Source organism: Priapulus caudatus, unplaced genomic scaffold (genome assembly GCF_000485595.1).
Source record: "Priapulus caudatus unplaced genomic scaffold, Priapulus_caudatus-5.0.1 Scaffold273, whole genome shotgun sequence".
Classification (NCBI taxonomy): domain Eukaryota; kingdom Metazoa; phylum Priapulida; class Priapulimorpha; order Priapulimorphida; family Priapulidae; genus Priapulus; species Priapulus caudatus.
This window is the reverse complement of record NW_014577334.1, coordinates 213,642-229,375: the sequence shown is the minus strand read 5'-3', so window position 1 is coordinate 229,375 and position 15,734 is coordinate 213,642. Positions and strand designations below refer to the sequence as shown.

Genomic DNA, 15,734 nt, shown 5'->3' with positions numbered 1-15,734 from the left:
GTATAAATTTGGTGCTACCCTGTGCCACCCCCTCAGGTGTTCCACATATGAGCGCAACAATGTACTCATGCCATGTTCTCGTTAAAGGATCAACTCAATTACTTGTTGCCAAGCCCTCATCATGCTGAGGAGGATGAGGAGGAGAAATAGAAGTCTTTTGGCGGCATAGTTGTAGCATACTATTATACTATTATGGGTATAAAATCAGTAGAAAACAATCTTGATGTGAACAGCACGGCAGAACGAATGATGATGTCTAGAACGCGGCGCGGTATTTATATGGCCGTTGCCAGCGCAGTCGGCGCCTGCCTAGAGCGTGATTAAGTCGCACTAGGAGCGTGACTGGCGCACAGTTGAGGCGCGGTGAGCGTTGCTTAGGCGCAGTGCAAGCGTCGTTCGAACGCAATGCGATCTGATTGGTCGCAATAAAGACGCAGTGAGCGCAGTGCAAGCGTGATGCGGGCGTGGTGCATGTTGAGCGTGGTGAAAGCTTGTTGAGCGCAATGAGATCGGGGTAAAGACGCACTTAGATCGTAGTATTCGGTGCTGGGCCCGGCTAGGGCCCAATTGGCCACGCTCTCAACCACGCTCGGGCAAATTTTTGGAGCGTGGGGCGATCGTGATGAGCATAGCTCTGGTGTGAATGGGCCTTAAGTAAATGAATATAATTTACACGCCATCAAACATCGACCCCGCACTATATACGACATACTCTTACTACTATTTTATTTATGAACCTATTAACCCAAATCGTGCTTATAAATTAAAACCTGTGCAGAAATGTTTGTTTGCGACACATTTGACCACAATGCGTATGTTGAACAGTTATCTCGGTTGCACAGCACTATCTTATTCAAATCAATCACTTTCTTATTTTCTTATTTTTCCACACAGGGCTTCTGCGACTGTAATGTTCTCGTGCTTCACAATCCGTCTATTTGTTTTCTCTGCAGGTTGCTGGAAAGTCAGCTGCAAAATGAGAAGCACAACCACTCGAAGATGGAGAACGAGTACAAGCAGGAGATGCAGAAGCTCAAGAAGGATAACGAGCGGCAGCAGAAGATCATCGCCCTGGTAACCATTCCGTAGTATACGACCTTCGTGACATATGTGGCTGATCTGTTGTGATGCTGACAGGCGTGAGGTTTAGTTCTATTATTTACCTGACTGTTCTGATAATTTTTACGTCAAAATTGTAGTGTTGCGATACCACAGTCACAGTTCCATATTGCGAAATATAGACGTAGATCGTGAGGGAAGTAAATGGCGTACACAAAATGCTGAACTATTATGCAGGCCCTATCATACTCTGTGTCAAACGTGAATAGTAGGTTGGTCTCTCTGATGAAGCCTTCCAACAATCCCAAAAGTATGTCGTTACTCTATGTTTCAGCACCTCAAGATGACACCAGGAGAACTGCAGTCAAACCAGATCCAGCATGAAATGCAACGCCTCACCGAAGAGAACCTGGTAAGAGCAATAGCCGGGCGCCGACAAAGAGGGAGATAACGCATAGGCGCTAACCGAACATTGTGTGCCCACGCAGGAAAATCTGTGCACACAGAATTACACGCGCGGGGCAGTCGCGTATTTGCCTAAGACTGATTGTTCGGCAGTTCGTGAGAGACCTATGTGATTTACGGGGTACGCAATTACGCTTCGTCTATGAGCAGGCTTGGCTTTCGTGTGGGTGCGAGGTGGTCGACTTATGTCCTGTATTTTTGTCTCAGTAAGCACTAGAAGATGCGCGATGAAAGATTGTTGTGTGTTTTAAGCGTGTGTTTCCTGTTTCATTTAGAATCTGAATGAAACATTAGAGCTTCAGCAGGACCAGATTCAGAAGATGAAGAAGCAACTGAAGTTGTATGCGAAGAGGTTGAAAGCTGAAGGTAGGTCGTCTGTGGGTGACCCTGTAGCTAGGTCGTCTGTGGGTGACCCTGTAGCTAGGTCGTCTGAGGTGCAGAGAGATGAACTTGCATCGAGTGAAAGGGCACGGCAGTTCAATATCGTGTGTGTAAGATTTACAATTTAGGGTTTTTCAGATTTAACGTTTACGTCGAAGGTTGCAATTAGGAAATATTAATTATCTTGCTGATTGGGCCTCTGAACGTCTGGTTTCTTTCGAAGTTGCAACACAACACACAAACTATTCTTCTCTAGTTGTTAGTAGCAGTTCAATTGAAAGATAGAAATAGAAACGAAGTATAGACCATGGTTTTGATATGGAACATAATTAAGGCATCCAAGTGTAGAATTTTTCACTCTGGGCACCAACCAGTGTGAGCTAGAATGCGCACACAAGAAAGCCAGGTATTAGAAGCCATGTGACTTTGCCCAACATTTAAAACGTTTCGCAAAAAAAGACAAAATTCGTGTGAAAACGTCATTGTTTTCATGCATAATTTTTCCCGCGCTCCAAAATGGCATTAACTCGGAAATAGTAGCCTGTAACGCGGCGATGGTTGAGGTGATCCGGCTTCTGTTACGTTGCTACGTGTTGCGTATGTATGCGTGTCCATTGCTGTGTTATTGCTAAACAAGGACCGGCGCCACTGTCGTGGCCTCAGAGCTTGATGTCAAGCTGGTTTGGTGGTAAGTGACGGTTCGCACGTGTCAGAACTGAACATTGATGTTGATTTGTTTTAACCGTATAAGTGTGTAGGGAGTGAAATGTTTTTTACTTATTACACAGCATATTGGGAATGAGGTTGCGGTTATGATGCACAGAATGATGTAGTATGTTTGCATGTTAGAGGACGGTTATTCTACATTCGTGATTAGTATCAGTTCATGATTGCTCGATGCTTTTAATTTTTTATCGTTATCACTGAATTGTCACTTACGTTTTTGTACTGCTGTTCACAGTAGATGGTATGATAGCAATTGTTCACAAGCTCTGTAGAATAGTTCGTTTCATTATTAGGTTTGCATTGTGATAGTATTATAAGATGAGCATGATCTTAGTGAAGTTTTCATTTCTTGTTTATAATTGTAAAAAAAGTTCAAATTTTCAAAATGTTTCATTTCATTATTAACATTAGTTTTGTATTACCATTAGTTTTGTATTTCCATATTACAAACGGAGCAGGTTCTAAATGTATAGCACATGATCACGATATAAAGGCATTTATGTTGAAATAATTCAGGGTTTTTTCCACATTACTAAGATCCCACAACATAAGCATTTATTGACTTTTAATTATTTTCGAATAAATTCGATACTTCTATCATTGTAACTAAGGACAAGTTATGACATTCCAGTTTACTGATTTTTAAGTTTACACTAAAGCCTCATTTAATCTATTAAATTTCAATTTAGGCATTCAATTTTTTTTAAATTTGCGATCGGATACCATGTGTTTGTTGTGGACTCGCATTTTGCTTCCTCCCTTGTTCTTTCTCTTGTTTTTCTTCTTTGTGCTTTTTCTCCCTTGTTCCTTGACATTCCACCAAATTTATGATCGGATAGTGTGCTTCCTCCTCTGCTGCCGATCATGGCTTCATGAATCCGTGGCTTCTTCTCCGTACAGGATCGGAGACGAACCTCGATGAGATCCTGCAGCAGGACGTACAGACAGGTTCTCCGGATGCCAACATGCCCGTCGTCAAGCACAAGGAGGTCGAGTACATGGGCATGTTCGAGTACCGGGCGGACGACGAACTGCATCTCATGAAGAGTCTCATCTATGGTGAGTATAGTACCTCATCTTATGTAAAGCCTAGCGCAGACCTGCGACGTTTTCATGCAACTCGACAGCGATTCTAGAATCGCTGTAAAAATTGCTGCGAAATCGCTACGTCTGCGGGAACGTGCAACTGCATGCAACCCGTAGCAATTCTGGTCGCTTGCAACGAGTTGCAAGAAATCAAACTGTTTTTATTCTGAGTGACTCGTCGCTCCAAATCGCTCCCAAATTGCTCTAGAATTGCTTCGAAATCGCATGTGTGCGCACACGTGGGGACACATCGACCGACCGCTTGCGGTTGCAGGTTGCAACCAAAAATCGTAGGTCTGCGCTAGGCTTTACCTATGGTATATTATATTATATGGTATAAGAGCCTTATATCTTACGACATCTCGGCTCCGGGTAGCAGCAAACACGGGTGTGGGTCAGCGTTAAGGTCGTACTGCGATCTCCAGTCGTGCGTCGCTCGATCACATGTTGTTTGTAGTGAGTATGTAGTGATCGATGCAGAAGCATCGCGGCTAGTCGTGCGATGCTGTAGTGTTGTTTTAAGACAACGTAACAACGTTTGTTTGTTATTCACTGCCGATGAGATGATGTTGATCGAAGCTTACTCACCAATATCATCAATGGCAGAGATGTTTCGTGGGTAGAATAGATTATTGAGAATATCATCTATGTTTTTAGACTAAAATAATACTGCATAGGTCATAGAGAGGTACGAATATGCACCCCGCCGTTTCTAGTAGCACCGTGACCTACAAGCTAGGTGCTGACCTTTCAATAAAACATTGGTTTTCTCTCGCAGATCTGAGACCACAGGTAGCTTCGGGTCTGCTGCCGGGCCTGCCCGCCTACATCATATTCATGTGCATTCGACACACAGACTACGTCAACAACGACGAGAAAGTGCGGTCCCTACTCACATACACCATCAATGGCATCAAACGGCTGTTCAAGGTATCAACATTTGCAGTGCACTCCATCCAACATGTCTGCCTGTAGATGGTAGTTGTCTGGAATGTATTACAGTAGACATGGTATTTCGTGGCTGTAGAAGCGAAGTACTGCATTTGTGATTATACAGCAATGGTTTTGGACGTGATATTTTTAGTATTATGTTGTTTGTGTTTGGTGTTTGGCTTGGTAATGGGTGTATTTTTGTTTAGGTTAAGGTATTAATTTAGCAAGGGCTATTCACAACATGGTCTATTTTTTACGCGTTGCAACAGAGAAGAGTGTTTGCTTCGTAGATTGGACTTTGCTGACCTGTGACTGTCTGTGGTCAAGCACCTTGTCCTTCAATATTGACAGGTATCCAAGTGGGTATTCCGCACTCAGGGACAACAATGGAGTGCAAATAGACACGAAAGCTGATGATTTTACAGCGTAGCTCAGCGCATGGATAATGAGCAGTTAATTGCAGTGCACACACGGCGGTGTTTCGGGTGCAGTGTCACTGATTCCGTTCTTTGTCTCTGTTGCAGAAAAAGCGAGATGACCTTGAATACGCGACATTGTGGTTGGCCAACACGTGTAGGCTGCTTCACAATCTGAAGCAGTATAGTGGAGAAAAGGTAAATTATTCGTTATTGATTGTGTACATAACTTGACCTGATTTATAAAGGTGAAAGATTTCACATAAAAGTTCCACCGGATTTTAATTCAGCACCAGCTCGCCTTAGGGCGTCCAGTCAGCAGCAGCTCGCCTTAGGGCGTCCAGTCAGCAGCAGCCCGCCTTAGGGCGTCCAGTCAGCAGCAGCCAGCAGCGAGCCAGCTGTTATACACATGTTACACGCTCGCGGAGGTATGCACTCTCTTTGAGTGCCCTCTGTCTAGTTTCTAATGCATTATAGATTTCTCAAACATTGATTAAAAAAACGTCATCTGATTGTATTTTTATAATCTTCTTAATTACTATAAATAAAGAAAACTACTTTAATGAAACTAGTAGTGGGGGCCACGTACGTGCTCCAATACTGAGATATCAGAACTTCTGGATACAGGACCGACCTCGGTTATCCTCGGGCATGCTGAGCACCAGCAATAACGGAAAGGTGGAACTGCGCCATCATAGCTTCGCCATTTCGCTGCACGTTGATAACATCCCAGAGTTTAGCTTTCCAGCGGTTACATTTACACTGTGATTGGGTTTACACTGTGCGGTTCACTGAGGGTGGAGACGGTTGTTGTCGCGGTTCACTGAGGGTGGAGACGGTTGTTGTCGCGGTTCACTGAGGGCTGAGGCGACAACAACCATAACCGCGACAACAACCGTCTCCACCCTCAGTGAACCTGAGGGGAGGGAGGAGAATACAAATGGGGAAAGGCACGAGGGGAGGAAGGAGAATACAAATGGGGGGAGGCGTGAGAGAAGGGAGGAGAATAATAATGGGCAGAGGCGTGAGGGGAGGGAGGAGAATACAAATGGGCAGAGGCGTGAGGGGAGGGAGGAGAATACAAATGGGCAGAGGCGTGAGGGGAAAATACAAATGGTGGTAGACACGAAAGAATGGGGGGAGAAGGTTTCCTCTCTCACCGACGGCTGCCTGGACCTTCTCCTCGATGACGTGGATGACTCCCTGGTAGATCCAGACTGCGATGTCGCTCAGCACCTGCCTGTACTCGGATAGGTCAAAGTTGCGCAAGCTCTGCTCGTTCTGCCGCGGAGTGTTCGAGTGCTGGAATTGCTGCAAGACAACAAGCGTCTCCGCCCTCAGTGAACAACGACAACAGTCTCAGCCCTCAGTGAACAACGACAACAGTCTCAGCCCTCAGTTCGCCTCCCCCATTTGTATTCTCCTCCCTCCCCCCATTTGTATTCTCCTCCCTCCCCTCACGCCTCCCCCCATTTGTATTCTCCTCCCTCCCCTCACGCCTCCCCCCATTTGTATTCTCCTTCCTCCCCTCACGCCTCCCTCCATTTGTATTCTCTTTCCTCCCCTCGTGTCATTCCCCATTTGTATTCTCCTCCCTCCCCTTGTGTTCTACACCCGTTTCTCCTGCACTGTAGATTCACCGTTGGTGATAGAGGAAACATGCTCCCACCTCGTGCCTCCGCCCATTTGTCTTGCATCGTAGATCCACCGTCGGCGAGAGAGAGGAAACATTCTCCTCCCTCCCCTCGGGTCTCCCCCCATTGGTCTTGCAGTGTAGATCTGCTGTCGGTGACAGTAGATTCTGTGTTGTCCTTGAAGTTCACATACCTGGTAATATTATGGCATCTCACAGTGGAGTTTGAACCTGTACCATACATTCCGTGTAATTCGTTATTATAGCCTTTCGTGGAAGTTACACTGCAGGTGTAAAACCTGCAGGCATCACACCTCCTCCTCTACCCACTTTAACATGTAATGAGTGGACAATGGGAAATTACCTACTGTATAAATATCTAATAGAAATTTTCTATTATCTACCCCTGTTATTATTCTGCTATCTACCCCCTAATATATCTATTGCTATGCTCACATGCAGTTAGAACCAGCCGGTCTGTGTTGTAGTTGTTCACACACGCTCACGGTTGTTACAGTGCCGGGTGTGTTGGAGCATGAAGCCATTAAGGGCATGTCGGTGACAACGCCAGGATTGAGGCGGCAGCCAAGTGTCAGCCAGAGCCCAGTGCAGAGCCCATCACACGTCGACGCGATGGAGATACTGATGAGACAGGTACGTTTGTGAGATACGTCTGAGAGATTGTCTCGTTAAGTGGCGAAGTAGAATGAGAGAATTTTAGTAAAAATTAAATAATGGTCATCATCGTAATAATTAAATATATGTTCATTAGTATTTCTATACTAATTATTATCATTTATAAATAATTTTTACTAATTACTATTAATTAAATATGTTTAATTATAATTAATTAATCACAAAGTTTAAACCTCGCTGCGTGAACATCTCCTACTTCTACCAAGTGTGCTTAATATTAATTAAGTGTGTTTAATTATATTTAATTAATCGCGAAATGTATCCTCGCCACTCGCAGATCACCTGCTTCTACCAAGTGTGCTTAATATTAATTGTGTTTAATTATAATAAATCGCGATATGAAACCTCCCCGTGCGCAGATCACCTACTTCTACCAAGCGTGCTTAATATTAATTAAGTGTTTTTAATTATAATTAATTAATTGTTATATAAAACCTCGCCGCACGCAGATCACCTACTTCTACCAAGTGTGCCAGTCGCACGCGATCGACCCGGAGCTGATCAACCAGATCTTCAAGCAGCTGTTCTACTACATCACGGCCGGCGCACTCAACAACCTGCTGCTGCGCAAGGACCTCTGCCACTGGAGCAAGGGCATGCAGATGCGCTACAACATCAGCCACCTCGAGTGCTTCATACGCGACAACAACCTGCAGGTGCGTGGCGGTGCGGGGGAGGGGAGGTTTGTCAGGGTCTGAAGGGCCCGCCGTGAGAGTGTTTTTAAGCAGCTATAATATCGTGAGATGTCATAACGTTTTGCGCAAAAGGGTTAGGACATGTTGAGCATGTAATAGTCGTAACTATTTACGATGCTTCTGACGATGGGCGCCAGCCTTGGTTATGCCCATGAACTGATTTACTGAGATCTGAATTATGTTTAATGTAATATGGATAGTGTCAGGTGGATAGGATCATCATCATCATCATCATCATTAGTTTAATGTCCGTTTTCCCTTTCGGGGTTGGACAGTTTTATTCCTTTATGGAATGGTTTTGGAGCAGTTTTACAGCCGGATGTCCTTCCTGACGCCAACTCCTTTTAGTTGCCTTCTACGACACGCAGTGAGATACGTTAGACCTATTCTACAGTTAACTCTCCAAATTCAGAACGCCTTTAAAACGGTATCTCACGTTAAACCAGACGAATTTTTAAGTCCCAACATCATCTGAGACATGCAAGATGTCCCCCCCCCCTCCATAAACGGAACTTCACAGAACCAAACTAAATGGACGGTCTCGAAGGAGGTCGGTATTGGGAGTGTTGACTGTATTTTATAGTGTTAATCATGTCACACGGGCTCTCTACGTGTGATGTATAAGGCAGAGCTTTTCCACGTCCGTCCGCAAAACAAAAACAATTCAAGATATACTAGAAACAAACAGCAACGTTGTAGAGGTTCCACGTGCCGAGGGCACGCCAGGAGTGCCCGACCAGTTTCTTGCGCGTTCTCCGCCCCTCAGTTGACATTCCATTTACCCTTGTGTCCACCGCAGGATGCCGGAGCACTAGAAGCACTGCAGCCCATCATCCAGGCGTCTCAGCTGCTGCAGGCTCGCAAGACCGAAGCTGACGTGCAGAGCATCTGCGAAATGTGCACGAAACTCACCGTGCAGCAGGTAAGGTAGAAGCAGGTAGCACCACGCGCGGGCAGAGAGCGCGGGGGCGGACAACGCACCCGAGCGCGCGTCCGAAGCCCAGAGCGGCGTTTGTTTGTTTCCGTTCGTTCGTGTGTTGATCGAACGGTGATTATTACGTCGAGCCCATAATGTAGTTCAGGCTATGTGTGTTAATAATATAGTACAACTTAAGAACCTGCCTCTAATGCGACCAAGCACGCGTGAATAAGTCACGCTGCTAGTTAACGCTAAGAATGGATGATTACGTAGCTATAATAAGTCGCGAGGTTGTATTACTCCTACATAACAAACGAACGCCGTGTTGCCGTTTTGCTTCGTAGATCGTCAAGATTCTGCACCTGTACTCGCCTGTGAACGAGTTTGAGGAGAGGGTGCCCGTCTCCTTCATACGCAAGATCCAGGAGCACCTGAAGAGTCGGCAGGACGGCGACGCCTCACAGACTCTGCTCATGGACACTAAGTTCACCTACCCAGTGAGATTCCCCTTCAACCCCTCGCAAGTGCAGTTAGAGCAGATTGCCGCGCCAGACTGCCTCGGCCTCCAGTTCCTCAAGCGACTTTAGACAGCCGGTGAGAGTCTGGCGTCCGTCTACGAGCGCCGGACCGCACAGTGAGCCCGGAACTGTCTCTTCACGAGATATTTTTGGAGTCGAGTTGGTTCACGAGGATTTGTTCCCACCGCTGGTCGTTACACCGCGTCCGCAGACGCTCACGAGTCTAGTGAATTATTTATTCGCATATGAAACCTTGTAAGGATGCGCGCATAGTCTGTTGTGCATAGAACCGTAGAACGTGGAAAAATTAGGACCGGAGTTATAGCACATCTGAGCACAGCTGCGATGTTTGTGCGAGGGACGTGTCGTATTCACTGTATCCGTCAACGCCATGAATTCATCGCCGATTGCCTCTGTTTACTAGGTACGTAGTGAAATTAATGTAGGCGCAAGAATTCACTCAGAGTGCAGCTGGTTTGCGCTAAATCGCATACAATACCGAGCAAGTACGAGTACAAAATACTACAATACAGTATCGCGTACAGTACGAGCAGAGCAGGTTCTGTATGTAGAATGTGTTAGTTGTCCTAAATGTGTGATGCTCTTGATGGGTTGTTGTAGTTCGTCGTTCCAACACGTGTAGATATCACACTAATAGCAGCCGAATCTATTTCACAAGGGGATTCACATCGGGAATGCATTTCCCAGTAAATGTCCTTGAGGTGGTCACTACAATATACTGAAGCATTTAGTAAAAGTGGCGGAACGTAATACTCAAGAGGCTTCAAAAACAGCGACAGGCATGTATACAGCTTGCTGATGCTAGCCTTATCATATATGGCCTTCCTTTGCTTTGTATCGTATTTATTCTTTCATGTAATTTATTCTCGATTATTTGAGCATGTAAGATATTCATGTGATCTATTGCTGCATTCCGGGCTTTTATAAAAACGTTTTCTCCCAAATTGAATCAAAATTATTTACATCACTTATTATGTATACAATTTCTGTACGAGTATGAGACCTTTGTTGGACAACGTACTGATCGACAAGTGATACTTATTGTACATTCCAAATCTATGGGCAAAAAATGACATCCTCCCAGTAAGCTTATCCAATTAAGACCTTGCGATCTCCCAAAAGAGAACGCTCCCTTGTAGTAAAAATGCTAGATCAGTACGTAGATGGGCAGTGGTTTCTTATTTACAACCTTTCAAAACAAATTATTCGAATATAAAATGGAGTCGACCGTTTATGTATCAATTATGACTGGGAAATTTTCAGTTTAATTAGGTGAAGGTAATGATCTACGTACTGATAGCGTAGGTACTGATCAGCACCAATTAGTGTATTGAGGGAGATGTTTGTTTTATACACGAAGTATAACTATGGTAAGTAAGCATAATAATAGAGGTCACTCAGTCTAATACGTTAAAGATGTCAGATTTCATTGAATGATTGGTTAAAAGATATATAATTATATATATATATATATATGTATATATTATATAATTTCATCAGTCAGTACTTAAATATCATGATATCCATTTTTAATAAATAAAAACATTTTACCTGAATAGAATACGTGTAGTGCAGAATTGTAAACCAATGCATATCGATCATATATGGTTGGTATCTTCTATTTACATCAGCTAGGACAGCCTAGGATCTTTTCATTTTTTAAAGATCGCTAACACATAATGCCGTCAATTTATAAAGATTTCCCGATTGTAGTGTCACATTGAATCGGGGAAAATTGGGAGACAAAATCTGTTCCTTGTGATGAGTAGTAAACCCAATTATCAGGTACCGGCCTTAGTTGGCTAGTAGTGGTGCATATCCAAAAATGCAGAAATTGTGAAATAATCATTGTAAGGACATAGACATATAATCAGGTAGACATTGTGAAACAAGTGAAGTCAGTAATATATAACAAGCAAGTGACAAGTTAAGAGCGATTGGGTTTAGTTTGTTAGCTCCATGTACACCTAACATAACCAAATACCCGGCCAAACTAAAGAACCCAGAAACAGTTATATAAACCCAGTGCTGTGATAGCACTATCAGATAAAAAATTGTGTAAGCAGGAATGTAGGTTTTGCCACATTCCAGTTATTATTCTGGCAACCGTGGGTATATAAATAGTGCTACATTATTTCTTTTGTGTATCATTCTGTGTAAATACATATTATCATGATGGATAGCAGTTGATCCTTTAATGATTCTCCTTATTCGGGCAGCTAATCGTATACTGTCGTTATTATACAATGCAGTTATAGTATTTATCCTCTGAAGACAGATATTGATTTGCGATATGTTAAAAATATTCTTCAAGTGGAAAATAAAACCCATTGTTCAAATGAAGGACTTGTGTTTCTGCTTCTAGGACTAGTGTATGGAATTGTGCTATTGTATTACAAATAACTAAAAATTATTTTGTTTGAAGGAGGCAAATTAACCGAAAGAAACTTCTAGTGGTTCAGACACTATTTACACAGGAATTTATTACATTAAAAACGTTTACAACACAGAAAAAAAGATATCAACTGTTAATAACGTTCATTTCAAATGCCGAATAACTGGACAAAGAAGTAATCCGGTGTGCATTCTCACTCCTTATCCTTAACAACCAGTGCCATAGGACATTTGCTATTACCTATGTATGAAAAATCAATAACTTGATTTGGCAACATATAAATGTTGAATGTCAATTTAATATAAAATATACGTCGAGTAAATGAACTCCTGGACAAACCAGCTCATACAAAGAAGTTCAGAACAAGGAATGCACAACTCACTTCATAATTCGAACTGGGCTATTCCACTGGCATATTTGGCAATGACGGTGGGTATACCTCATCATTTTACACATGCAAAAATTTACAAGTAACTAATACACAAGTTTATATCAATATACATATATAAGTAATACCATGAATCTGTGTAGACTGAACGAATATATACCTACACTATTCCTTCTATTGTAAATGGCAATCAGGATGGACCACTTATAATTAATGCACAGGCATATGCTTGATAGTATCTCTAACTTCCTGATCTGCTTCCTTAATTGAAATTAGAAGGTGCTGCTGATATTATTCACTTAAAAGAATAAGCCTACCATGTAGCAGGATTTATAGACAAAATATACTAAGTTTGTTGTCTTCCGGCAAAGGACAAAGTGCAGATGAATGTTCCTTCGACACACACAACTTCATGCTAATACAGATCAGACGGAACGTTACTCCGCATCATTCCGAGATGGTGGACCAGGTGTAACCGGACCTGGAGATAGAGAAACAACATTACTAAAAAATAACTTGTAATAATTTGTAATGGCAACACCGCTGTTACATGATGCCTCAACCACAGTGAATTGATGCCAATGACAGAAAATAGTGCCAATAAAAAGCACAATGCAGCCATAAACCAACCAACAAGGGAAAGCTTTACTTTTTTGAGTATGAACTCATTGTAAGCTGTTTGATTGGTCGAGTCATATAGTCTAATAGACAATGGGGATCATCAATTCCTTTCAGTATATAAATAAGGCAATAAAAATGTAGCAAGTGATATTATTGGTTTACTTTTGCCATCACAATGCAGGGCATCAACAATGTCGCCCAGTATATAAATAAGGCAATAAAAAACTGGCAAGTGGTATTTTCTGCTTACTTTTGCCATCACAGGCAACTATTTTGACCTTGTCAACTTTCACCAGTTCTGTGACATCTTTAAATTCTACGTCTTTTAATACAAACGTCCACACATTATCGCAGAAACGATATGTATCCAAGTGGCCAGCCTGCGGAAAAACAAGATTGATGTTATTTGCCTTCAACGTAAGAGAGCCACAGAACAGGCACAACACAGAACATACTTTCATCCCCTTGATGTTGACCAGCTTACCTTGAATGTGACTCGATTTCGCACACGTGTTGCTAAAGCGTTGTTAATTGCTTTGTCAAACTGTAGAAGCACCTTCAGAGCCAACTGTGGTGTTATCTGTCCACACTGAAAAATCAACACCACCATATATGGTACACGTTTAAGTCACAGTGCCTTACACCTTTCACAGGTGCAGAAAAATCAGAATGGATGGCGCTCCTTGTCAGAGTTGATATTAAATAGAAGCATGCATATAGCTACCAGCATCTGTTAGTATTTTGGGTAGTGTGTTACGTCATGCACACAACCTACCCAATAAATTATGCCACTCCCACATTCCACCTATACCACATTTACTCACTAGTGCCCAATTCATGTTCTCACAAAGTTCCTTGACCGGTACTATGCCTCTACAATATGATATCTTTGCTTATATTAGTCTACCAGTCTAGAAAAATTGACGTCATGCTGCGTAAAGTTGCGCACGTGTGGTGTGGTAGCGCTTCCATATCTTTTTCCCAAATCTTAATAATGCAAGAGCAATCATTTTGTGTCATTCATTTAATGTTTGATAGCATATATATCATAATTTTTATGCTGAAGTAATCAGTAATATATTAATTATTATACACGCTGTATCTGAAAGTGACAGTGACACTGACAGGTGAGATGAGACTAAGGGCGCATACGTTTGGTCGGATCCACGAATCTCGATCCAATGGATTCATTGATCTGACTGTTTGTTTGGTCGGATCACTTGATCTTGATCCACCGAACCCGACCCTGCTAGCGAGGCGGATTCGAACAGGATCCAATATGGCGGCACGCACCTCAGCCAATCACAGCTTGTTCTTTGTTATGAACCATCCCGTAATAGGTCACAGCGAAACGTGAACCGGTGAAATTGAGTTTTGCGTTTGTTTGGTCGGATCAGGATCATATGATCTCGACTAGTGGTGCCCCCGGACGGCCCGTTCTTGTGCAAACCGAAGGTTTGAGTTAATATATGCAGCGGCACGCTCCCCCTACTGGCAATTTAATACAAAACAGGGAATTCACTGGGAATTCAACCTAATCTGAATTCGTGGGCAACAGTGACTGACTTGACACAGCGTTTGCTGGTAAGCATGTCATCGTAGCATCGTTGAAAATTTTTGGGATTGAAAAGCGTGCGAAAAACTATAATAAAGCTTAAATAACCCTAATTACCTCAATGACTACGCCCACCGCATGCCATTCACGATGTTTACTCGGTGACATGGCCCTCCCAAATCCCATTGGTTGATACAAATCACGTGCCTCAAACTCCTCAATGACGCCACAGTGTTGTCAAGGCACATCCATAATACAGAAACCCAATGATCCTCAATAGCCGAACGCCTAGAGCACAGACGACACAGCTGAAATGTCGTTGGATCGAATCCCATCTGTTTTTTAATTATTTTCCTGTTTTTTGTATTTTTCTGTGTTTATCCATTTAACTATTTTTTCCCAATTAACGCAAATATTTACATGATTTATTGACAACAATTTAATAACAACAAATAATGTTGTTTTGTTTATAGGGTTAGGGTTAGGGTTAGGGTCACAATGCACCATAAAACAGGAGTTTGAGGCCCGTCATTTGTATTAACCAATGGGATTTGGGAGCTATGCAGCCCCTAGCTGCGTGTGTGTAACAGCTGTATATTTCGCCGTCGTTGAATTTCTCTTGCGTTTCGCGTGATTGACGGAGCAGTTCTTCCGTGATTCTCATGCAATAGCGATGTTTCATGTCTATAAACATTGACGTCATATGCGCGGGTTGGCAGCAAGCAGATGCGTGATATTGTTCGATATAAGCACATGCACGCACGCACGCACGTGTACCTGCACACACATGCACGTATGCACGCACGCACACATGCACACACGCACGCACGCACGCACGCACCCACGCACGCACGAACGTGTAACTGCACACGCGCGCACGCACGCACGCAGGTGTACGTGCACACACACGGGCGCACGGACGCATGCACGCACGTGTAAGTTCACACGCACGCACGCGTGTACGTGCACACGCACGCACGTATACATGCACATGCACACGCGCGCACGCACGCACGTGTACGTGCACACACACGGACGTGTACGTGCACACACACGGACGCACGCACGTGTACGTGTACGTGCACACGCACGCACACACTCATGCACGCACACGTGCACACGCACGCACACGTGCACACGCACGCACACGTGCACACGCACGCACGTGTACGTGCACACACACACGCATGCACGCACGTGTACGTGCACACGCATGCACATGTAAGT

At 43.5% G+C, this 15,734-nt stretch overlaps 2 protein-coding genes across 2 annotated transcripts in view; one reads left to right on the top strand and one right to left on the bottom strand.

The window, feature by feature from the left end:
* LOC106808397 (unconventional myosin-Vb-like) overlaps positions 1-11,891 on the top strand; it is a 77,697-nt gene extending 65,806 nt beyond the window's left edge. Inside the window, exons 26-37 of the mRNA XM_014811107.1 lie at positions 954-1,074; positions 1,394-1,471; positions 1,800-1,890; positions 3,532-3,690; positions 4,496-4,647; positions 5,175-5,297; positions 5,694-5,830; positions 6,321-6,481; positions 7,217-7,353; positions 7,845-8,051; positions 8,890-9,012; positions 9,354-11,891. Of these exons, the coding sequence (XP_014666593.1) occupies positions 954-1,074; positions 1,394-1,471; positions 1,800-1,890; positions 3,532-3,690; positions 4,496-4,647; positions 5,175-5,297; positions 5,694-5,830; positions 6,321-6,481; positions 7,217-7,353; positions 7,845-8,051; positions 8,890-9,012; positions 9,354-9,596 (1,732 nt within the window). The 3' untranslated portion in view covers positions 9,597-11,891. The remainder of the gene's footprint in view (positions 1-953; positions 1,075-1,393; positions 1,472-1,799; positions 1,891-3,531; positions 3,691-4,495; positions 4,648-5,174; positions 5,298-5,693; positions 5,831-6,320; positions 6,482-7,216; positions 7,354-7,844; positions 8,052-8,889; positions 9,013-9,353) is intronic.
* Positions 11,892-11,999: 108 nt separating this feature from the next.
* Positions 12,000-15,734, bottom strand: part of LOC106808399 (transcription initiation factor IIA subunit 2-like) — a 10,321-nt gene continuing 6,586 nt past the window's right edge. The window contains exons 2-4 of the mRNA XM_014811110.1: positions 13,437-13,541; positions 13,203-13,332; positions 12,000-12,812 (exon numbers count right to left, since the gene is read on the bottom strand). Coding sequence (XP_014666596.1) covers positions 12,769-12,812; positions 13,203-13,332; positions 13,437-13,541 — 279 coding nt within the window. The 3' untranslated portion in view covers positions 12,000-12,768. The remainder of the gene's footprint in view (positions 12,813-13,202; positions 13,333-13,436; positions 13,542-15,734) is intronic.